The sequence below is a fragment of the Neoarius graeffei genome, chromosome 5, assembly GCF_027579695.1.
Source record: "Neoarius graeffei isolate fNeoGra1 chromosome 5, fNeoGra1.pri, whole genome shotgun sequence".
Lineage (NCBI taxonomy): Eukaryota > Metazoa > Chordata > Actinopteri > Siluriformes > Ariidae > Neoarius > Neoarius graeffei.
This window is the reverse complement of record NC_083573.1, coordinates 29,645,773-29,670,023: the sequence shown is the minus strand read 5'-3', so window position 1 is coordinate 29,670,023 and position 24,251 is coordinate 29,645,773. Positions and strand designations below refer to the sequence as shown.

At 41.7% G+C, this 24,251-nt stretch overlaps 1 protein-coding gene across 3 annotated transcripts; it reads right to left on the bottom strand.

Moving 5' to 3' along the window:
• Positions 1 to 2,791: 2,791 nt before the first annotated feature.
• On the bottom strand, positions 2,792 to 23,421 carry tuft1a (tuftelin 1a). 3 transcript variants are annotated; one of them, XM_060921483.1, is made up of 13 exons: positions 13,270 to 13,399; positions 10,759 to 10,824; positions 9,601 to 9,699; positions 9,314 to 9,400; positions 9,145 to 9,213; positions 8,970 to 9,050; positions 8,110 to 8,202; positions 6,941 to 7,051; positions 5,126 to 5,349; positions 4,627 to 4,732; positions 4,455 to 4,538; positions 4,266 to 4,360; positions 2,792 to 4,182 (listed from the first exon to the last, which is right to left on the bottom strand). In XM_060921483.1, exons 1-13 carry the CDS (start codon positions 13,357 to 13,359, stop codon positions 4,110 to 4,112), a joined length of 1,278 nt encoding a protein of 425 aa, XP_060777466.1. In that variant the 5' UTR covers positions 13,360 to 13,399; the 3' UTR covers positions 2,792 to 4,109. The 3 variants fall into 3 exon arrangements, with proteins under 3 accessions (XP_060777466.1, XP_060777467.1, XP_060777468.1); XM_060921484.1 differs by lacking the exon at positions 13,270 to 13,399 and adding an exon at positions 23,261 to 23,421 and having other exon boundaries at positions 2,793 to 4,182; XM_060921485.1 differs by lacking the exon at positions 8,110 to 8,202 and having other exon boundaries at positions 2,794 to 4,182; positions 13,270 to 13,393.
• Between the last annotated feature and the right edge of the window lie 830 nt (positions 23,422 to 24,251).

Sequence of the window (24,251 nt, the reverse complement as noted above, 5' to 3'; positions counted from 1 at the left end):
GAAAGGTGAAATTCCTCTTCAGCTTTCTAGCAGACACCTGAAGGTTTTGGGCCAAAATTGACTGGTATTTAGATCTGTTCATAATTCCCTCCACCTTGACTAAAGCCCCTGTTCCAGCTGAAGAAAAACAACCGCAAAACATGATGCTGCCACCACAGTGCTTCACCGTGGGTATGGTGTTCTTTTGGTGATGCGCAGTGTTGTTTTTGCGCCAACATACCTTTTGGAATCGTGGCCAAAAAGTTCAACCTTGGCTTCATCAGACCATAACACACATTTTCGCACATGCTTTTGGGAGAGGGTTTTTTTTTTCCTTTTCAAAATTTATTGGATGTTTTTTCTTTGACCCTACCTCATATGGAGAATACGGGAGATTGTTGTCACATGTAGTACACAGCCAGTACTTGCCAGAAATTCCTGCAGCTCCTTCAGTGCCGCTGTCGACCTCTTGGCAGCCTCCCTGACCAGTTTTCGTCTTGTCTTTTCATCAATTTAGGAGGGACGTCCAGTTCTATGTAACGTCACTGTTGTCCCATATTTTCTCCACTTCTTGATGACTGTCTTCACTGTGCTCCATGGTATATCTAATGCCGTGGAAATTTTTTTTTTTTGGACCCTTCTGACTGATACCTTTTCAACAATGAGCTTCCTTTGACGCTTTGTAAGCTCTCTGTGAACCCTGGCTTTTGCTGGAGGATGCAACTGAGTAAATGTCTGAACTTTATTTGGGGTTAATCAGAGTCATTTTACTTGATGGCAGGTGTGAACCCAAAAAGACTGAATGCTGTAATTAAATCAAAAGGTGCTTCAACAAAGTATTAGTTTAAGGGTGTGCACACTTATGCAACCAGCTTATTGTACATTTTTCGTTTTTCCCCCCTCACAGATTTGTTTGTTTTTCAATTGAATTGTACAGGTTATAGGTCACATTTAAAGATGGGAAAAGTTTTCAAATTATTTATCGTGGTCTTAGGTTTTTCTCATGTAAAAAAAATCATTTTAACAGGGTGTGTACACTTTTTATATCCGCTGTTTGTGGAAGTGATGAACAGGACGATCACAAATGAGAACACTAGCAAAATGGGGATGATATGAATACAAAATATAAAAAAGTGAATAAAGTCTATTCAGGACTTCAAATGACAGTAGTATAACCCTTTTTAGGTACAAGTTTCTCATCTTTTTGTTGTGTGTCTGAGTGCCGTGCAGAGTTTCACTCTGTGTAAGGCTCCTCCATGCTTGCGTATTTGTAAAAGCACAGAAAGAACACACCAAAAATAGCCCAGTGAGGCTGTAGCTCATACCGGCCACTGTTGTGAGAGTTTGAAATCTGATCGATCCTGTGGGAGGAACAGCAGTTTTTGTTAAATTTCATTTGACCCCTGTGTAGCCGCCTATAGAAGGCAGCACCACCTGGTGAACAATTTGTTGGTATGTCTTTAGAGTCTTCTGGGTGAGTTTCTGTGAAAACATCCCAGCAGTTTACGAAGAGTAGCGTTTAATACGACGCATACATGTCAACCTATACGGAATGTCCGTATTTTATACGGATGTGATTCAATAAACGTAGTATACGGGCGTACAAATAGTTATACGGATTCTTTAAAAAAACTTCAATATTTATTTAGAGCTATAATCAATTCCCACGATGATAAAAGAGCGCATAACATTTACAAACGTACTGTACACCACAGAAAGCGCACACACAGCCAGTAAAGAGTATTATGAAATCGCGCGTTATCTTGTGGTAGCGAGACTTCGCTCCACTTTTGATCATGCGCACACCGCATTGCGAGAATCCCGCCAACCGGGAAGTAACATTTTGTTTGAAACGCGTATTTCCACCTGAGCGACTTTCACTAGCGACTGAAAAGATTCCGAACGGGCACTCTGGCAAGATCAACACAGACACTTGCTGTGACATGCAGCCTAGTGAGGTATTGGTGCAGAGCGCTAAAAAAGCTGTCATGGAGTACAATTCAGAACATTAGAGTGACACTTTGTGTTTTTGTCGAACATTGGAGCTTTGTATTCATTCTGAAGGTTTATTGTTATTAAGATTGAATAAAAAGTAACTGGGATATATCATTCAAATTTTAGGTAAATTATTTTAATTTGCATCTTATACGGATTTTATAAGGGAAATATGGATTTTGGAGGTTGGTTATACAGGTTTGATTGACCAAAGGTTGACATGTATGTGTGACGAGTCACCCAAAAATTTCAGACGCTCATAAAGAACAGGTGGCACCACCATCTTGACTTTTATGCACACCCACCTGGGGAATATTGATCAGCTTTCAATTAAACTCGCATACAATCTTGTAGGAGTAGTAGCGGTTTTTGTAAATTGTGGACAAACAACGTGTGATCGCATAAGCTCATCCGGCCACAGGAGCTAAAAAGGAGAATGATTATGGCGTTTGAGCTGTTCAGGTGATCTCAAAGTGCTTCTCCATCGTCGATGCTTGTTCAAACACTTCTCAGACATTACAAAATTGAGTGAGGTTAAGCAAAGAGTGATTTAAATGAGGAATTGCACAGGATATCCATATGTGTATTCTAGATAAGTTAGTAATCCCCCTCCCCCATCACTACACCACCAAAATAGCTTTTTAATATAAATATAGTTTGCCTGTGAGGTTAACTGCATGGACGTGCTGCAATTCATAACCATTTACAGTAACAATGGCACCACTAATCTAAACTACACAACCCAAAGGCCCATAGCAACTACTGTAAAACATGAAATATCAAAACAATGTTTTAGATCACCTTTATTAAAACCTAATCTTGCATAAATATATATGGTATTTAATACAGCAACTGAAATCATTCATGGTTCACTACAAAAATATTTTATATTAAATAAAGAGCAGATTGTAAGTCCAAAGGCCATTTATGGACAGTTACAGAAACTAAATACACAAAAAGCATGAACTGAAGTTTGAGTAAGAAAATATGTACAAAAGTTGGTTATGAAAACATGGAGTATTTTTCAACAATTTCAATTTATGTACATGAAATTATCATGATTCTTCTTTAACTCATCCATGTAATGAGAATTGTTACTTCATAGACTTATTTTACTGTCCTGGCAGCAGACAGAGTCTAAAATATTTCTGCAAGGCATTTTGATCTTTAAAAAAAAAAAAGTTTAATTGAGTCAGTCAAATATTTCAGGATGGCAGAGATCAGGATAAGCTTCAAGTAGGTTCAGGTTTAGTGCCCAGAAAAGATCTCAAACTAAAGGCAGAAACTCAATACGAGTGCTCCTCTCACACACACGCACAACAGAACAAAACAACTGGTGTGGCTTTCCACAGCAAATTAAACAGGTTTCTGCCTCCTGGCTCGTCTTCGATTTCTCTTTTGAGTAGAGTCTCAAAAAGATTGTGGAATATCTTTAGCACCTTATCTGGGCACTCGGTTGCATACGTGAATCAAAACCACAGATGCTTTACAATTCCTTCATAAAGACAAAGTGACTGGTAAAGCTTCCTGCTCCCTCTCCATATCTTTAGGCAAACGTTACCCGTAAGTGCTTCATTGACGATCAAAAGACCTGTCCGTTTAGTAATTCAACTCCAAAGCCAAATAGAGAGAGTGAAAGTGAAAGGGTCGTAATGTTTGCCTCTGTCCGTTTATTCACAAAGGGGCAGGATTGTGTTCAGATGGCCAGCCTCAAAGGAACACCACACCATTCACTCCTTCTCTTTACTCAGTTCTGCTTTGTTCTATTCTTCATGCTGGTTAAAAGCAACTCTCCAGATATTTAACACCTCTAAACTCGTACTTCAGCTGCGTTCAAGTCAATGTACATGCATGCTCTCAGACACACTGGGGCATGTTGAAACCTAAACCATTTACATCAATACACAGTATAATTGATTTGTGACGTATGATACAGTTGACGATGCGTTTTGTGTTGAGCTGCAGTCGTGCATGTTAGTCAGTAAGATAGATAGCAACGGTATCACGCCGCTGTGGTTCTTAGCATGAGCGCGTGTAGCTTGACAGGCTGTTGTGCTTGAGGGTGTATGGAGCCACCTGTCGACCTGCCACGTTCGGGTTATGATGATGTTTTTGCAGCGTTGTCACAGCAGTGCTCATGACTTGATCTCTATGACTTTAATGAACGGCAGATTCTTGTTGCTTTGCGTGGACGGCTTTAGAGGCTTACTGTGGAAGAGAGGAAGACAAAATGATGGTATGCGTTTTATTTGTATGGGGCTCATTTGTGCCGGTGCGTGTATGTGTGTTACCTGTAGACAATCTGAGGACTGGAATCTGACAAAAGGCCGGAATTTGACCTTTGACCATTCAGGAAATAGTCCACCTGATCACGCAGCTCTCTGTTCTGTATAAACAAGTGATTGAGCCATGTGATGAATACACGAGAAATTAGTCACAAAAATACTTGTGGGGTGGGAAGTGCGCATGTATGTGCTGACCTCTGCTTCAAGGAAAGCAACTTTCTCCTCCAGTTCCTTGATGACACGGTCCCGCTCCTGAATCACCATTCGCGAGTTCTGCAGCTGTACGAGAGGAAAAACATGAGTGACTGCGTTTATTAAAAAAAAGGGTGTACAATAAAATGCCATTGATCCAGGTGTGAATTAGTACCTGTTCAATCATCTGCCTGAGTTTCCTCTGCTGGCTCTTGAGCATATCATCCAGGTGGTATATCTTCTCCTTCAGGACAGCATTCTCCCTCTCCAGCGCCTCCAATCTACACAAGGCACAGTGGCCTTTAATTCATCTTGAACTAATAAAGCATCAAACTGTAGCTGGAGGTCTTATAAATTGTTCATTAAGAACATGTTCTCAAAGGTTTTCTTGACGTGTACAGTAGCTTTTGGTTCCATAATAATTAGGGACTGTCATTAGCTGTCTTTTTTTACATTTAGTGGCAGTCCAGTTAAATCCAATCAAAGAACTGAGGTTCATGGGCCAAGCCGATTCTTGTTATTTGAACTTGCAACCTAATAATCACAACACAAGACCTTTAATTGCCAGCCAGCACAAATGCTGCACTTTAAATTGTGCCACTGGTTAGAACCGATTGGACATTTGTTTCCTCACACCACCTGCTAACCTTTATAAGTATTTGCGGTTTACTCACCTCTCCCTGTCAGCTTGCCCCTCCTCCTTCAGCTCCCGCAGCCGCAGCAGCTCAGCCTCCCTGGTCATTAACTCATCTCTGAGGGACGAGCTTTCCTGTTCCATGCCGCCCATCAGCCGCTGCAGCTCTCGGATCCGCTGGTCCTGCTGCTGTGCGTTACGCTGAGCTTCCTTCAGCTCATCGCTCTGCTCAGACAGCTGCCTTTTATACTGACCTGCCTCAGCCTGAGGGAGGACGGAGAAATGATACACTTGTAGGACTGACCAGAGTAGAGAGAAAGTGGGGTTTCCATTAAGCAGGAAAGAGAACCTAAACTAAAAATTAGCACTTAGATAAGTTTGCCTACGTGTTAATTTTACATATCTGGTACAAGTGGTAGGTGTCTCATCTCATTATCTCTAGCCGCTTTATCCTGTTCTACAGGGTCGCAGGCAAGCTGGAGCCTATCCCAGCTGACTACGGGCGAAAGGCGGGGTACACCCTGGACAAGTCGCCAGGTCATCACAGGGCTGACACATAGACACAGACAACCATTCACATTCACACCTACGGTCAATTTAGAGTCGCCACTTAACCTAACCTGCATGTCTTTGGACTGTGGGGGAAACCGGAGCACCCGGAGGAAACCCACGCGGACACGGGGAGAACATGCAAACTCCGCACAGAAAGGCCCTCGCCGGCTACGGGGCTCGAACCCGGACCTTCTTGCTGTGAGGCGACAGCGCTAACCACTACACCACCATGCCACCCCAAGTGGTAGGTGTGTGTTTTTTAATTTATTTAAAATATAAAATATGTGACAGACGGCGTACTAGCTGGCCTAGTGGTTAGCGTGTCCACCTCTCAACCAGGAGATTGTGAGTTCTACTTGCGGACAGGTCATACCAAAGACCATCATGAAAATGGTACCTACTGCCATCTGGCAAGGCACGCTGCAATACAGATGCGAACAGGGAGTCAAACTCTCATGGTTGCCAGAGGACCAGCCCCCCCCCCCCCCCCCCCCCCACCCCCCCCCCCACCCACCCACTGTAACCCTAGCTGTATAGGCGAGAGGCCAAGGGCTATGAAAACGGAGATCAGGGCCGCACCCATACACCTCAAAGAGCTAGGTGGTACTGGGACAGGAGACTGCCTGGGAAGACCAGATCCTGGCGTGGAACGGACTGACTTGACTTGAGAGAGAGATTTTTTTTTTAATTATTTATATTATATATGTTTTTTTCCCTCTCCTTAGGAGACATTACACGTTTAAAAAGTTGGTTTGTGTTTGGTGGTGTTCTTGATTCTGCAATATCACCACACCCTCTTGGGAATACTTGCCGAACAGTTGTTTATCCATAAACAACTCAATTTTTGTAAATATACTTTTACATGGAACTACTTGAGTAAGCAAAGGGAGTTGCACAATTGATGAAACCAGACCTAAAAGCTGTATTTCATCCTAAATATTTCTGTTGGGTTTCTGTAGGATTACTATGACGTACTCTGTATAACACGGAGTATCTGTTTGGGAAGTTAACATTAGCGCATAAGAAAACATTACTTCACTGATTGAAAAACGAGCAATCATTCAATTGTGACACATGGTGCTCTTTCCCACAGCTGGACTGGTCCCAGCAACACGCCTCAACTAACCCCACCTTGTATGCCATGGGTAAAAGGAATGAAGTAAACCCCTTTTCAGATCATACCGGTTCCTCAGGAATGCATCCATTACGATGCAGTGCATGTTTATAGCTCTAATAACTATGCATGAATAACAAAATACCACAGCGTGTCGAGCAAAGAATAAAGGTGTGAACGTGAAGTCACCTGTAATTTCTCCTTCTCCTCTTGGTGTCTCTTCTCCGCCTCTTGAAGCTGCGGGTAGAGTCGCTTGCTGACTTCCCTCATCCTCTCTCGCTCCTGCTCATCTGCAAACTCCTAAAAGAGACAGACAGAGTTCACAACTGGAGTGCACCAGACTTTATGAAGGTGCTTATGTTGCACTCTCTTTTTAACATATGCTTCTTATCAGTTACGCAACATTTCTGTTTATAAAGTTTGCACTGCTAGACTTGTCTATACAGCAAACTATTTAAAAAAAATCATATTCTTATTTCTCCCAGAGACCAACAATCTTTCCTTGGGAGTATAGAATTAAAATGGAAAGTGGGGGAAGCAAGAGAAACCAGAAGAGGAAGGAACTGTGTGTACGCATATGCATGCATGCGTGTGTGTGTGTGTGTACACGTCATCAGGGTGTGGGCTCTCACTAGTGAAGGCAGCACTTAACTTTTTCCATTTATTTTCCAGTCAGAGCATGTGCGCACACACACACACCTCTCTAAGGGAGCTTAATCCGAGCTACTCAAAAACTTCTCTGGAATTAAAAGAGGCTTTGTAAAGCACAAGATTTGTGTGTTCTGACTGCAAATGGTTTTGGACACTGAGAAAGAACTGTTCTAGAAGGCGCCATTGTTAAACAAAGAGCTGCAGGATGTGATGAATGTGGGGTTTTTCTAACATGGATGTGTGTAGTGATCAGTAGAAGCAAACTGTGTGTTTATTCAGGTGCCAGGCTGTGTAGGTCAGTGTGTATACAAGGATTACAGTAAAATTTCTTCCTGGTTTGGAGTTTGGAACAACTGTTTTCATTGTATTAAAGAGAGCAGTGTTGAACAAATAAAAAAAAATAATGTTGAAAATAATGTAAATATATAATATTTTTATTTAGCAAATCTGTTATTGGGGCGGCACGGTGGTTAGCGCTGTCGCCTCACAGCAAGAAGGTCCGGGTTCGAGCCCCGTGGCCGGCGAGGGCCTTTCTGTGCGGGGTTTGCATGTTCTCCCCATGTCCGCGTGGGTTTCCTCCGGGTGCTCCGGTTTCCCCCACAGTCCAAAGACATGCAGGTTAGGTTAACTGGTGACTCTAAATTGACCGTAGGTGTGAATGTGAGTGTGAATGGTTGTCCGTGTCTATGTGTCAGCCCTGTGATGACCTGGTGACTTGTCCAGGGTGTACCCCGCCTTTCGCCCGTAGTCAGCTGGGATAGGCTCCGGCTTGCCTGCGACCCTGTAGAAGGATAAAGCGGCTAGAGATAATGAGATGAGATGAGATAAATTATTTTTATTTAGCAAATCTGTTATTGGAGCGGCACGGTGGTTAGCGCTGTCGCCTCACAGCAAGAAGGTCCGGGTTCGAGCCCCGTGGCCGGCGAGGGCCTTTCTGTGCGGGGTTTGCATGTTCTCCCCATGTCCGCGTGGGTTTCCTCCGGGTGCTCCGGTTTCCCCCACAGTCCAAAGACATGCAGGTTAGGTTAACTGGTGACTCTAAATTGAGCGTAGGTGTGAATGTGAGTGTGAATGGTTGTCTGTGTCTATGTGTCAGCCCTGTGATGACCTGGCGACTTGTCCAGGGTGTACCCCGCCTTTCGCCCGTAGTCAGCTGGGATAGGCTCCAGCTTGCCTGCGACCCTGTAGAACAGGATGAAGCGGCTAGAGATAATGAGATGAGATGAGATGAGAAATCTGTTATTATATGTAGTTCCTCTGTGTTCCAAGTTCACTTAAGTGTAGAACATCAGACAAAACAGTGGCTAGGGAATAAAAGGTGTTTAGTCTGAAGTGTTACAGTTGCTTCAGTGCTTTTTTTTTTTTTTTTTAGGTGACTCAAAGCACACCACAACAAACCCAGGAAGAAACTATTGACCCGACACACCTACGACTGTTCTTACAAAAATGGAAAAATTGGAAGTAAATTTTTTTTTTTTTTTTTAGCATGGAGCTCGCTGTTTTACTCTGTGGACGTGCATGTGTGTTAGTGAGAGAGAGAGAGAAAGGCCAAGTGAAAACCTCTTACCTGTTTCTCTTCACTGTCCTGTGTTGATCGTGATGCCAGAGCACAGTTCTCTCTGTTCATGCCAATTTGCACTAACTGCACCTGAAAGCCAGAGAGAGAAACTGGTTCATGTCTTGTCCTGTTGTCCAGACTCATCTCATTATTATTTGTGTGCATTCACACACACTTCTCTTACCTTGTGCTCTGTTCTGTGGTTGTTTTTGGCTGCCATCTGTTCCCTCAGACTCTTCAAACAGTATCGCACCTGGAAAAGACACAGTACCATGACTTACAGATGTCTACACACACACACAGCATGAAAGTGCACTAGAGTGTTCGTGATTGGACAAGGCAGTCTGACGGACCTCTTGTATTTGTGAAACCTCATCCGAGAGCATCTTCAAACTCCGCTGATTCCTGTCCTGTTCCTTTTTCTGCGCTTGCAGGTACACCTGAAACACAAACACACACACACGCACAAACTTACTCCCACCACGCCTTGGGTCACATGCTCGAGCAATGCATTTACGCAGACCAGTTTGTTGTGAAAACAGTACAGGACTGGAGAGCTCACTGGAATTTAAGCCGGCGCACCCTCTTTTACATCACAACTACTGTTACTACATGCAACATCCTGGTCCACATGGCTCACCTTTATGACTTCAACGTTCTCTTCGACTTTGCTGGGCTCGTTCTTTAGCGGCTGCCTCTCGCTAGTTGGCTGCACCAGAGCAAATGCTCTCCCGATCGGCTAGAATGGTAGAAAGGACAAGTTGGTAGATTAGGCTGTGCACGTAATCCATTTAAAAAAAAAAAAAATTTTAAATAATAATAAAACCCCACCACCACCACGAAACTAAAAATCTGTTTCAGCTTGCCTTGGAAATGATTTGTACATTCCCCCAAGGCAATTTTATAACATTTAATCCACATCAGATGGATCAGTCATGTTCACAGCCCTCAGGAGGCATGCTTCTCCCTGCTGTTAATACGGTGATTTCTTTATGCATCATCAAATATTGACTTGTGAAAGCTTGTGAAAACTATGTACTGTTCTCGGAAGAGGAAGATCAGTTTTAAGGTATAAACCCAGACAGTTATTGATCAAAACACATGTAAAAAAAAAAAAAAGAAACAACAATCTGTCGCTGAACCATGAACATAAAACTCTCTGGGCAGTCTATAAACACATACACAATAAGAGGAGGATGAGAAAAGCCAGACAGATGGAGAAAGAATGCCAGAGAAGGGATGTTATGTAATTTTGGTAATTCGAAACAATGAGAATCTGGTCCTTGGGGAGTCTTGCATAAAAGACCCTCTGTCCTGGACGACAGCCACACAGACATGACAGTGTTTTCATTTTCGCTGCAGTCGGAGCTTTTTCCAGGAAAGACAGTGAATTGAGAACTGATTTATAGAGAGAAAAGGCATGAAACTTAACAGGTTAGGAGAATCGCAGGAGGAGGACAGGCCAACTTTTCCAAGAAGTTACACAGAAGTATTCACTTCCACACAAAGTAGTTATGACAGAGTACAACAAGGCAGTATAAACTTTTGGAACAAGTTTGGAGCCCGGGCGGGCGATCATTACAAATACAGCGTTCTGAACTCATGGTAGAAAAAAAAAAAAAAAGCACATGTACACCCAGTTGTTCACTCCTTGCTTAAATTTCCACGACATTTGAAAGAAAGAATTATTTTTCTTAAATATGGTTTAAAGCTCATCACCTTGCCTCCTGCTACATTACATATAAAGTGAGTGAGTTTGTAGGTGTGTATTCTGGAGTTATCAGTCTTATCATCTTACCTTTCCTACGGTGGGCTGCTGCTGGACTTGGTCGTGCAGGGTCAGTCGGAGTCTCCGGCACCCATCCTGAAGGACAAGAAGAAACAAAATGTGAGGGGAAGCCCGAAGAAAAGGACCGTTAGAAATGAAGTGGAGGAAAATGTGGGGAGGAGAAACTGAGTAATAGTCCCGTGAGAGAGAGAGAGAGCAATGGTCTATAAAAGTCTCACAAGAATGCCAGTGCTTACTTACTGGGAAGGGAAAGAAAGAAAGCGAAATAGATCTTCCTGCCAATTACAGAACAGTCTGTTTTGACTTCTGGACTCAGCTACTGGAAAATACCAGAACTCCCCCCCCAGCATGCCTTCGCTCTCGTTTTGAATGTGCATTTGAATTGCGACACCGACTCCAAACAGGGCAATGCGCTCTAGAGGCATGTGGAATATCCCCATGACAACAGGGTGACCGTGAAATAACAAATACAGGAAGACGGAACACAGAGGCCACATGAATACACGCTGTACAATCTCCAGCTTTAAACTACCATAAATTGTGTGTAATCGAACCAAACACACTGGATTATAACATTAACACAACTCAGTGATCATGTGGTGATTTCCAAACACTAAAATATTACAACACAATACAACATTCACGTCTGTGACCTAAACACAGCTGCAAATACCATGGGTATGGAATCACGGGTCTATATAGAAACATACACGCTATTTTAAATGACTGAGCAGGTTATTCAGGGATGAATGGCCTACAGCAACAAAAATAGCGTGCTGACGAATAGGGGATTCCACTAGAGAAGGCAGGAAAAAAGTAATTACACCCCCCACCACCACCACCGCCCATTTCCCTATGCAGTGCTAGCAAAATATACAACAGGATACATACACTACCGTTCAAAAGTTTGGGGTCACTTTGAAATGTCCTTATTTTTGAAAGAAAAGCACTGTTCTTTTCAATGAAGATCACTTTAAACTAATCAGAAATCCACTCTATACATTGCTAATGTGCTAAATGACTATTCTAGCTGCAAATGTCTGGTTTTTGGTGCAATATCTCCATAGGTGTATAGAGGCCCATTTCCAGCAACTCTCACTCCAGTGTTCTAATGGTACAATGTGTTTGCTCATTGCCTCAGAAGGCTAATGGATGATTAGAAAACCCTTGTACAATCATGTTAGCACAGCTGAAAACAGTTGAGCTCTTTAGAGAAGCTATAAAACTGACCTTCCTTTGAGCAGATTGAGTTTCTGGAGCATCACATTTGTGGGGTCGATTAAATGCTCAAAATGGCCAGAAAAATGTCTCATCTCATCTCATTATCTCTAGCCGCTTTATCCTGTTCTACAGGGTCGCAGGCAAGCTGGAGCCTATCCCAGCTGACTACGGGCGAAAGGCGGGGTACACCCTGGACAAGTCGCCAGGTCATCACAGGGCTGACACATAGACACAGACAACCATTCACACTCACATTCACACCTACGGTCAATTTAGAGTCACCAGTTAACCTAACCTGCATGTCTTTGGACTGTGGGGGAAACCCACGCAGACACGGGGAGAACATGCAAACTCCGCACAGAAAGGCCTTCGCCGGCCACGGGGCTCGAACCCGGACCTTCTTGCTGTGAAGCGACAGCGCTAACCACTACACCACCATGCCACCCCCAGAAAAATGTCTTGACTATATTTTCTATTCATTTTACAACTTATGGTGGTAAATAAAAGTGTGACTTTTCATGGAAAACACAAAATTGTCTGGGTGACCCCAAACTTTTGAACGGTAGTGTATTTTCTGCATGTACAATTTGAGAAATACCATATGCATTCTCTGATGGACACAGCGCAGTGTGTGTGGCAAGGCTCCATCACTATATCAGGGTTCTTAAATGCTCTTCTCGCTCTCTTTATTGGGCTCGTAAATGCGCAAATCTTTCACTCTCTCTACATTCCTTTCAATACATAACAAGTCAGTCAATAAGTGTGCCCATGTCACACCCTACCGAGGGCTTATCAGTGATTGATGTGTAACTGGACTCTATGGCATAAAGGCTTGGTAAACAGATTTGAGAAAGAGAAATTCTCTGTAAAAAGGTACAAAATATGGACACACACCATTAACACCTATTTCCCGAGACAAACTCGAAGCAGGAGCAGGTGCTATGGAAACATTAAATCACACTTTCCATGCAAGTGTATATCTCATTGTGTTAAATGGGACTAAACTGGCTAGAATACAAGGTTGCAATAAACATAGCTTTAGCATATCCTCTTACTAATACCCTTAATAACAAAATCTGTGCGAGACAACATGACACCACACCTCCTCCACCCACTCGGTCAAAACAATGCAAATAATCCCGTCCATGACGGAGTCAAAACAAGGACTGAGACAGAGCACAGCCGTGCAATCCTGGGCAACGTCTTTAGAAGTATGTACTTAAAAACACAGTAGCTGAAGAGACCATTAGTCAGGTAACAGTACTCCAGATATTCTATGGCTGAAACTCTTATATTTACCTGAGCAACTTTCGTGCGTCCACACAGCTCTGAGTCCTGTTTAAAGTGTGATGCTGGACTGCTGATAGCCTGCGTACGTGTGCCTTCCATACAAGGCAAAGCAGCATTTAAATGAGGGCTCTGCCAAGTTCAATACCACACCTTAACCCAGGGATGATAATCAAACCCACACGTGTGTGCGCATGACCATTCAGAGGGTATGGGTGACAATTCTGTTGTTATCACAACAACTGTTTCCAGGACGGCTGTGCATTCCATGTGATAACCACCTAAGAGCCTTATTCACACACTGACCTTTATTTAGGACAGTGTATGAACACTGCTGAGGTTTTAATTCCCATGTTGGTTAAGCCATATGCCGTTCTTGAAATGGTTTTCAGTTGATAATGTATTAATTTTGTAGCAATGGAAAAATTGCTTCGCCTATTACTTAGCTCAATTAGGATTTTTTTTTAAAACGGAGCTAAAGGAATTACATGCATACAATGAAGAAATAAATAAATTGGTGGTACTCTTCATTCAAGCTGCAACAAGTAAAATGAAGAAAAGTACATGCGCTACAAGAACAAAATGCAAACAATAATCGTATATCCATGTGTCTAAAAATATTTACAACCCCGATTCCAAAAAAGTTGGGACAAAGTACAAATTGTAAATAAAAATGGAATGCAATAATTTACAAATCTCAAACTGATACTGTATTCACAATAGAACATAGACAACATATCAAATGTCGAAAGTGAGACATTTTGAAATTTCATGCCAAATATTGGCTCATTTGAAATTTCATGACAGCAACACATCTCAAACAAGTTGGGACAGGGGCAATAAGAGGCTGGAAAAGTTAAAGGTACAAAAAAGGAACAGCTGGAGGACCAAATTGCAACTCATTAGGTCAATTGGCAATAGGTCATTAACATGACTGGGTATAAAAAGAGCATCTTGGAGTGGCAGCGGCTCTCAGAAGTAAAGACGGGAAGAGGATCACCAATCCCCCTAATTCTGCACCGACAAATAGTGGAGCAATATCAGGAAGGAGTTCGACAGTGTAAAATTGCAAAGAGTTTGAACATATCATCATCTACAGTGCATAATATCATCAAAAGATTCAGAGAATCTGGAAGAATCTCTGTGCGTAAGGGTCAAGGCCGGAAAACCATACTGGGTGCCCGTGATCTTCGGGCCCTTAGACGGCACTGCATCACATACAGGCATGCTTCTGTATTGGAAATCACAAAATGGGCTCAGGAATATTTCCAGAGAACATTATCTGTGAACACAATTCACCGTGCAATCCGCCGTTGCCAGCTAAAACTCTATAGTTCAAAGAAGAAGCCGTATCTAAACATGATCCAGAAGCGCAGACGTCTTCTCTGGGCCAAGGCTCATTTAAAATGGACTGTGGCAAAGTGGAAAACTGTTCTGTGGTCAGACGAATCAAAATTTGAAGTTCTTTATGGAAATCAGGGATGCCGTGTCATTCGGACTAAAGAGGAGAAGGACGACCCAAGTTGTTATCAGCGCTCAGTTCAGAAGCCTGCATCTCTGATGGTATGGGGTTGCATTAGTGCGTGTGGCATGGGCAGCTTACACATCTGGAAAGACACCATCAATGCTGAAAGGTATATCCAGGTTCTAGAGCAACATATGCTCCCATCCAGACGACGTCTCTTTCAGGGAAGACCTTGCATTTTCCAACATGGCAATGCCAAACCACATACTGCATCAATTACAGCATCATGGCTGCGTAGAAGAAGGGTCCGGGTACTGAACTGGCCAGCCTGCAGTCCAGATCTTTCACCTATAGAAAACATTTGGCGCGTCATGAAACGGAAGATACGATAAAAAAGACCCAAGACAGTTGAGCAACTAGAATCCTACATTAGACAAGAATGGGTTAACATTCCTATCCCTAAACTTGAGCAACTTGTCTCCTCAGTCCCCAGACGTTTACAGACTGTTGTAAAGAGAAAAGGGGATGTCTCACAGTGGGAAACATGGCCTTGTCCCAACTTTTTTGAGATGTGTTGTTGTCATGAAATTTAAAATCACCTAATTTTTCTCTTTAAATGATACATTTTCTCAGTTTAAACATTTGATATGTCATCTATGTTCTATTCTGAATAAAATATGGAATTTTGAAACTTCCACATCATTGCATTCCGTTTTTATTTACAATTTGTACTTTTTTGGAATCGGGGTTGTAAAAAGGACAAAATTTTTCAAGTTTCCACTTCAGATAAAGCCAGTTGGCAAATAGTGAGGGTGAAGACGGGAAAGGGAAGCCATGAAAGCAGGAAGAGATGCATAGGACTGAACAAGGAAGCCACATGTCATGTCTACTTTTCATAATCAAATCAGGTACAAACAAAAACCTTCTCTTCCATCCTCATGTTTTTTTTCCTCTCTCTCTCTGTACCTCCAGCTCCTTTTCTCATGCGCCCCCTTTCTTCCATCTGCTTACATTACAAAACAGTAGCTGTAAACAGGGGGGCTGATTTACAGGAAAAGATCAGTGGAGAGGAGAGCAGAAAAGGAATGAAGGGGGACAGTGGGCAGGAAGGAGAGACAAGAAACAAAATGGGGGACAAAGGAGAGCTGAGGGCAAGACTGAATGAGTCCTGAGAATGGAATGTGTAACCTCACACTAAAGCCTCAGGACGTGTGGGGATCGACACATACACACACACACACCTGAGAGTCATTGAGTCTTCAGTTAAAAGGTCAGAACAGAAGCTGAGACGTAACCGGAGATTTGTTTGTGCATAAAGCATTCAGTGTGTTCCAGATCTCTCCCTCTCTCTCTCTCTCACACACACATACTTGTCCTAATAGCATTAACCTTAAACAGAACTAACTACCTGCCAAAATGTGTAACTTCCTGCAAGAAATTTGTACCATTTTGTACCCAATTATTTATTTGTACCTTTCAGGGCAGCCTAGGGACCGTGTACAGATACAAACACTGCACATAAAAAGCCTGTAATACCAAAGCAAAATTCAAGAAAAAAAAAAGCAGGAAGACATAAAAATGAGAGTTTGAAGTTGAGGGCAGAATAACCGAACGCATGTATTTCTTGATCACTGAAGCATTCCACTGAATCTGAAGTTCATAACTGATCTGATCTTCACCCCCTGGGGCAAGACAAACTGCTTCACATTCCTGACAGTCCATGTTTTACAAGCATATTGATATGCACCATATGTACATACCACATGACAAAGACAGAATTAAAACTAAATAAAAAAAAAAAACACCTTCCCTACCAATAGAGTATAAGCAACAATCATGTGCTTCGTATAAAGCCGTGTTGTATAAGTCTGTCAAACATTTCTTGACCTAAACAAAGAGGAAGCTGCCCGACAGCTAAACAAATCAGATGGAGTGAGCGGGATATCGGATGAATAGACAGATGAAAGAGTTACAGTACAGTACAGACGCTGCAGTTGAACACACCTGAACAAACGCGTTTTCGGTCGCCATCCAGTTTACATAACCACACGAGTCCGTGAGAAGCCTGCTATACTGTACACAACTGAATGGATCAAACGACATGCATGCAGCGTTCTTAGATTTTATTTCACAAACAGACACTGCAGTTATCCAGAGAAATGCTTTGCTCCTCCTTGTCGGCCTTGAAACGAAAGTGCAAACCTGGAGTGAGAACAGTCTGTGTATGTGGCCTGAAGAATTCCTGAAGCATGATCTCAGGACGAGGTCATTCTTTAACTCACAATCTCATCTTCTTCCAAACCCCATTACTCTGCTTCCAGATGCTGACTAGTGCCATTCTGCTGATAATTAACGGTCATGATCCTAGACCAAGTCTGCTTAGTTGACGCACTGGGACTGATAAACCTTTCACTTTAGATGTGAAGTTAAGTGTAGATCATTTGGATGGTCACTCAGAATAGCATACAGGCTGGGCCAAAAGTAAGTATACAGAATTTTAGTATTTCTCTGTATTATCCTTGCTTATTGTGCTTTGACAGTATGGAGCTACCTTGCCAACACCTTTGAATCAGGCGACATGGCTGCATTGATTGGCTGCGACCTAACGCCTATGGGGTTCCTTTTTTTAGGGGGGCATAGTAAATTTATGAGAGAAGGCCCTACACACTGGATGAACTGAAATTTATCTTGCAAGCATTTATGGACACTGATGCTAACCGGAATCTCTTGATTGTTGACAGAAGACATTTTGAGCGCCTAAGGGACGAAACATGACCCGATCAGTACTGTATACCTATTCAATACAAAAAACAGAGAGAGACATAATGAATAAATACTGGATATCTTCTTTTGGCTCACCCTATAGTGCACATATTATCCTGTGTGTATCTCACACCGCCCATTAGAAGGTGAACCATAATGATGCCTTGGAAAACGTGGATTTTACCTTGCTCTGTAATATCAGCAATTATAGGCTTATCTGGGATAAGTCATGACTAAGCCAGTGTTGTTACTTCATTCCAGGCAGCTTCAGCTGGACATATATAGGCATGTAAAGCTCTTCCATGAGATATGAACAGAATCTCTTAGGGCACCAATCCCTCACACAACACACAAGCCCCGTTATTACTGTTAAACACCTTAAGTGATGGCGGCACGGTGGTGTAGTGGTTAGCGCTGTTGCCTCACAGCAAGAAGGTCCGTGGCCGGCGAGGGCCTTTCTGTGTGGAGTTTGCATGTTCTCCCCGTGGGTTTCCTCCGGGTGCTCCGGTTTCCCCCACAGTCCAAAGACATGCAGGTTAGGTTAACTGGTGACTCTAAATTGACCGTAGGTGTGAATGTGAGTGTGAATGGTTGTCTGTGTCTATGTGTCAGCCCTGTGATGACCTGGCGACTTGTCCAGGGTGTACCCCGCCTTTTGCCCGTAGTCAGCTGGGATAGGCTCCAGCTTGCCTGCGACCCTGTAGAAGGATAAAGCAGCTAGAGATAATGAGATGAGACCTTAAGTGTTAAGACCTAAATATCCTTCCTTACATTTAATTTATTATTATTTAACTGTACATCCTACTGTAAAATCGTGCCACATAAATATAAACTGGGGGAATCTGAGCACCAAATAAAAAACACAGTTGTACCATTACCAAGCAATAAACATGCAATAAATGTCTCACACAGCACCTTCAGCCTGGTTTGCGTGCAAGCCATGTACACAGTTCAAACACTCCCTTTACGCCAACTGTTTGTAAAGTCTCACATTAATCTCTTTTTAAAGCATGATAAATCTGGTTAAGGCACAATGCTGCTCAGTGAGACAGGAATGTGGGAATAAACAAAAGGTTACTTATTAGCAACGAGACACACTCTCCTGATCCGTGGGACAAGTTGAAAATGGCCTGGGTCATGGTTAATGTTTATGGGTGCAAATGTTTGACTTGTAATTGAAAGTTTGCACTTTTTTTTTTAACCCGTATGGTGTTCAGGTCTGTGGGACCTGTTTTCATTTTTTAATCAAAGGAACAAGGATACGATTAATTATTTTTTCAAACTCAAATTTCCACTCATATCTTGACTATAATTGAGTTTCTTTTTGTAAAATTACATTTTATTAAAAAAAAAAGTAGCACTTTTTTTTTAAATTAATGTAACCTAACAAAGGTAAAGGGCAAATATTAACCATATATGCTGTTTATATTGCTTGTAATTGGGGTGAAGTAAACATCTGTTAAGTATTTAATGTAAAATTGTTTGTGTTTAAAACACCAAAATGCAGTGGGTCCACCAGACCCACCAACACTGGCTGAGTAACAAAAATATGAACACCACACAAGGGTTAATCACGGTGTGCAGATATGATCTTTCTCCGAGTGGCACACAGTGAAATGCATTTTTATGACCATCGATGATTTAAACACAACTGTCTAACGTACTGGTGAGCATAAAAGAATGAGCTAACTGGCCAAAATACAGTGTTTAGTGACTGATCTGGAGTGTCAGTAAATCTGACCATGGTCCAGGATTACTCTTCAGCTTACCATGTACACTGGGAAAGAAAAATCCTGAATTTCTGACGATTAAAAAAAATGTTTTAAAAATTAGATGTTGCCCCTTACCTACTTCATGGCTTTGAAGTAAGGTTTGTGCAGTTAAATATTTTATCAACTAAAGCTTGTATTTTCTACTTTGCTTTGCCTCCATTCTATGGTGTAATTGGGGATTTGTTTGGAATTAAAGTATGTTGCCTAGACTGACCATATATAGTATTTATTAAACTTAAATTCTGGGGAAAAACATTTAAGGATGTTTTTTTTCCCCAAAAAATGCCAGATGGAGAGAGTTGGAACAGTTCATGTTACAGTTATTTTTTTCTTGTGGTTTACAAATATAAAATTATTTCTAAAAAAGTTTTTTGTTAAAAATGTGGGAGTGAACCCGCATAAGGATGAAGCTTATTTCATTCCTTCGTGAGAAAGGAACGGTTTTGTCTCGTCGGGTTTTAGGTAAACTGGGATTTTTCTATCGCTGTACCAGCACTGTGTTCATACAGTACAAGTTTTGATAATAAATAAAAATGAAACCTGTAGACTGAGGTATTTTATTTTTTTGTTTCATGTCTCCCCACACAAAAAAAAAAGACAGAAAAAGTGAAGCCTGAAGGCTAGTATATCTCATTCATTCATCTCATTATCTCTAGCCACTTTATCCTGTTTTACAGGGTCGCAGGCAAGCTGGAGCCTATCACAGCTGACTACGGGTGAAAGGCGGGGTACACCCTGGGCAAGTTGCCAGGTCATCACAGGGCTGACAAATAGACACAGACAACCATTCACACTCACATTCACACCTACGGTCAATTTAGAGTCACCAGTTAACCTAACCTGCATGTCTTTGGACTGTGGGGGAAACCGGAGCACCCGGAGGAAACCCACGCGGAGAACATGCAAACTCTGCACAGAAAGGCCCTTGCCGGCCATGGGGCTCGGACCCAGACCTTATATGCCGCCCCATATATATACATGGGTGCAAGTATAAAATTTTCAAAAACCTGAAAAGTCTGACAAGGTCAGACGTGCATGGCGCAGCCATGTGGGGGGGGTTTACAAAGGGAGGTGAGCCCCCCCTTAGGGCTCGAAAAAATTTAAATTGCAAGTTAAATGGTTGTCTCTCATGCAATCTCATGCAAACATTTATAATATTAATAGTTATATGATTTGCATATTCACATCAAATGTTTAATACATTTCATCAATTCATCTGAAATCACAATATTTCAAGTACAAGGCTTGATATTTCAAAACATCTAGCAACTACTAATTTAAATGCTGAAACCACCATTTTTAATATGCTTTTGCTGTGATACCTTTTTTACAATATATACACTGGAATAGCTGTGTTGATTTGGTCGAACAACGTGCTACGTGCGTGAAACATGATATCACACATGTATAACACCATGAAACAACAGGCTAGTCAGGACTGCTCGTCGGTGAGCGGCGTATAAATTGAATGAGGTTTGTGGCGAAGACGAGATGAAAAGATTTGTCTCGTGCAGACACTGTACCGCAGTAACCCGGTAATACGCTGAGAGTGAGAGAGTGAGAGCCCCCCCCCCCCGAAAATCTCAACAGATTTACATGATTTGGAAAAATGACTTTTTCAGAACCGAAAAAAACGGAGCTTCCAGCACATGCCGGAAAACTTGCACCCATGACAAGCTGAGAGACTAATCTTGTGGTAAGAGAGTATAGGGTTGTTTTACAATCAGGGTACAAAGTTTGTATCGCAGGGGTCCAAAATTCAAATTGATTCAAACTGGTTCTTGTAGCAGTTTTTAAGTGAAGGACAAGTTAAAGAACAGATTTCAGGTAATTTTTTGACATGTGTGTATGGTAGTTTTGTGTAATCTGCTATAAGATAAAGAAGATTAAGTGTTGCTTTAAGCAGGGCTGGGAGAAACAAATGAAGTGATTCTCGGAGAGGACTTTTTTTTTTGACAATTCAGAATCCACTACTTCCATAGTGCTTTTAAATATAAGGCTGTAAGCTTTGTGTTAGTTGTCTCTAATATTTATGTCCCAATATCTTGACCACATTTTAGGATGAAAATAATCATTTTAGATATGTTATTTTATATTGAAAAATTAGCTGTCTCAGAGAGGACATTTTTTTGACACAATTACATACTGATTTGATCAAAATGGTCTGAAAACTTACTGGCATTCAACATTTAAACTTAACGATGTTTCCAATGATATGGAACCAAATATGTGTTTTATGGTATAAAGAATGATTTAAGTGCATCCCTTTTGGAGCTACTTGTGGTCAAAAAAGCACTTTTTCTAAATGACACGAGTAATTTTGCTAAATATGACATATATTGCCATACATTCACCAAAAATAACACTATCACCAAATTTTTTTTTGCATGGTAAATAGAGCTATCACAGGGCTACAATAAACAACCAAGTTTATTTAGTCAAGCCTTTTGATATTGAAGATAATAAGCGTTAAATGGGATTTTTAGCTTGCGTACCCTGATTGTAAAACAACCCTATAGTAAATGCTCTCTAATGCAATATGAATGTGACCAGAGCATTTTTTAAGGATTTTCCACTAGGAGACCAACTGGTCTGGGCAATACAATCACAGGCCCCAGAGTCCATGCGGCTGCACCGCTGCGGAATATTCTGTGATGCAAAATGCTTCACCAATCACCACACAGACAAACACACTCCAGTGACTACACAGCTATCAAGAGCAATTACCAAGCACAAATGTTATGTCAAAGACACTCAAAGTTACACAGTAATGACATCAGATTCTGACATCAGCCATCTCAGTAACCGAATTTTAGTTTTGTTTTTCTTAACCAACATGATCGTGTGTATATCTTATAACATAGAGCTTCGTTTTCCATGTTAAATGTATACTTACATGGTACTTGGTTAATTAACTGCAACTGATTGAACCAAATGATAAGACATAACTTGGTTTAAAATTTGGTCTCCCAGTGAAGCTGGTTTGGCATTGACTAGGAGACCAAATCTGGCCACTGGGAGACCAGATTTGGTCTCCTAGTCAATGTTATGGCCAAAAAATGTCCTCTCCGAGAAGTGATTCTCGGAGAGGACTTTTTTTTTTTGACAATTCAGAATCCACTACTTCCATAGTGCTTTTAAATATAAGGCTGTAAGCTTTGTGTTAGTTGTCTCTAATATTTATGTCCCAATATCTTGACCACATTTTAGGATGAAAATAATCATTTTAGATATGTTATTTTATATTGGAAAATTAGCTGTCTCGGAGAGGACTTTTTTTTTTACACGATTACATACTAATTTGATCAAAATAGTCTGAAAACTTACTGGCATTCAACATTAAAACTTAACTATGTTTCCAATGATATGGAACCAAATATGTGTTTTATGGTATAAAGAATGATTTAAGTGCATCCCTTTTGGAGCTACCTGTGGTCAAAAAAAGCACTTTTTCTAAATGACACGAGTAATTTTGCTAAATATGACATATATTTCCATACATTCACCAAAAATAACATTATCACCAATTTTTTTGCATGGTAAATAGAGCGATCACAGGGCTACAATAAACAACCAAGTTTATAGTCAAGCCTTTTGATATTGAAGATAATAAGCGTTAAATGTGATTTTTAGCTTGCGTACCCTGATTGTAAAACAACCCTATAGTAAATGCTCTCTAATGCAATATGAATGTGACGCTTCCTGCAAAGAATTTCACACAATGTACAAAAGACGGAAAGTTGTCCCAAGCGTCCCCGCTCTCCCCTCCATGCCCAGCACTGGGAGCGGTGCGACTCTGGTCCCTTCCTCCAAATTACTCGCCTACAGCAGATTTACAGTATTTGTGCATCTATAATGATATAACAGACAGTTATAACCTGAGTGTAGAGCCCACCCGACACGGTTAAGCCGCATTCTGCATTAAGTGTTCAGTCTATCAGGAGTCAGAACTCCGAGCGGCGCTTTGATCCCATTTCCGCTCACTTCATTCAAACCCACTCACCGCTCTGTCTCCGGCTCGCACCTCCGACAGCAAACACATACTCCGAGTGCTGCTCATTCTCACTGGGAAATAAATAAATAAATAAATAAATAAATAAGCAGATAGATAGATAGATAGATAGATAGATGTGAATTTGTCGGAAGCCTCCGCCGTCCAGCTCAAGCTCTCACCGATAATGAGCTCGCGCTGCTCGGACCTTCTTCTACTACTTTTTTTTTTTTAAGCCCCGCCCCTTTTCCCTCCTCTTATTCTTCTTCTTTTTTTAAATACAATACAACAAAGCCAATCATTTAAAGGAAATACATAGACATCAGATATTAACAGAAAGAAGTAAAAAAAACATATAATGAATGCAAGTAATCAATAATACTGGGGAACAATTTGAAAAAAAAAATTCTGTTGAGTTAGAATTTTGGGTGGGCACGGTGGTGTAGTGGTTAGCGCTGTCGCCTCACAGCAAGAAGGTCCTGGGTTCGAGCCCCGGGGCCGGCGAGGGCCTTTCTGTGTGGAGTTTGCATGTTCTCCCCGTGTCCGTGTGGGTTTCCTCCGGGTGCTCCGGTTTCCCCCACAGTCCAAAGACATGCAGGTTAGGTTAACTGGTGACTCTAAATTGACCGTAGGTGTGAATGTGAGTGTGAATGGTTGTCTGTGTCTATGTGTCAGCCCTGTGATGACCTGGCAACTTGTCCAGGGTGTACCCCGCCTTTCGCCCGTAGTCAGCTGGGATAGGCTCCAGCTTGCCTGCGACCCTGTAGAACAGGATAAAGCGGCTAGAGATAATGAGAATGAGATGAGATGAGTTAGAATTTTATGCTGATTAAAACTAAAGGGTGTATCTCACCGGACATGAAACTAGTTCGCGACTAGTTCGCGACTACAGATTTTGCTAGTTGCAGAGACGTCTCCGCGACGTCTCAGAGACGCCTCCTGAAAATTACGGAGTTTCCGAGGAGTCGCAAGAAATTTGAACATGTTCGATTTTTTGGGAGAC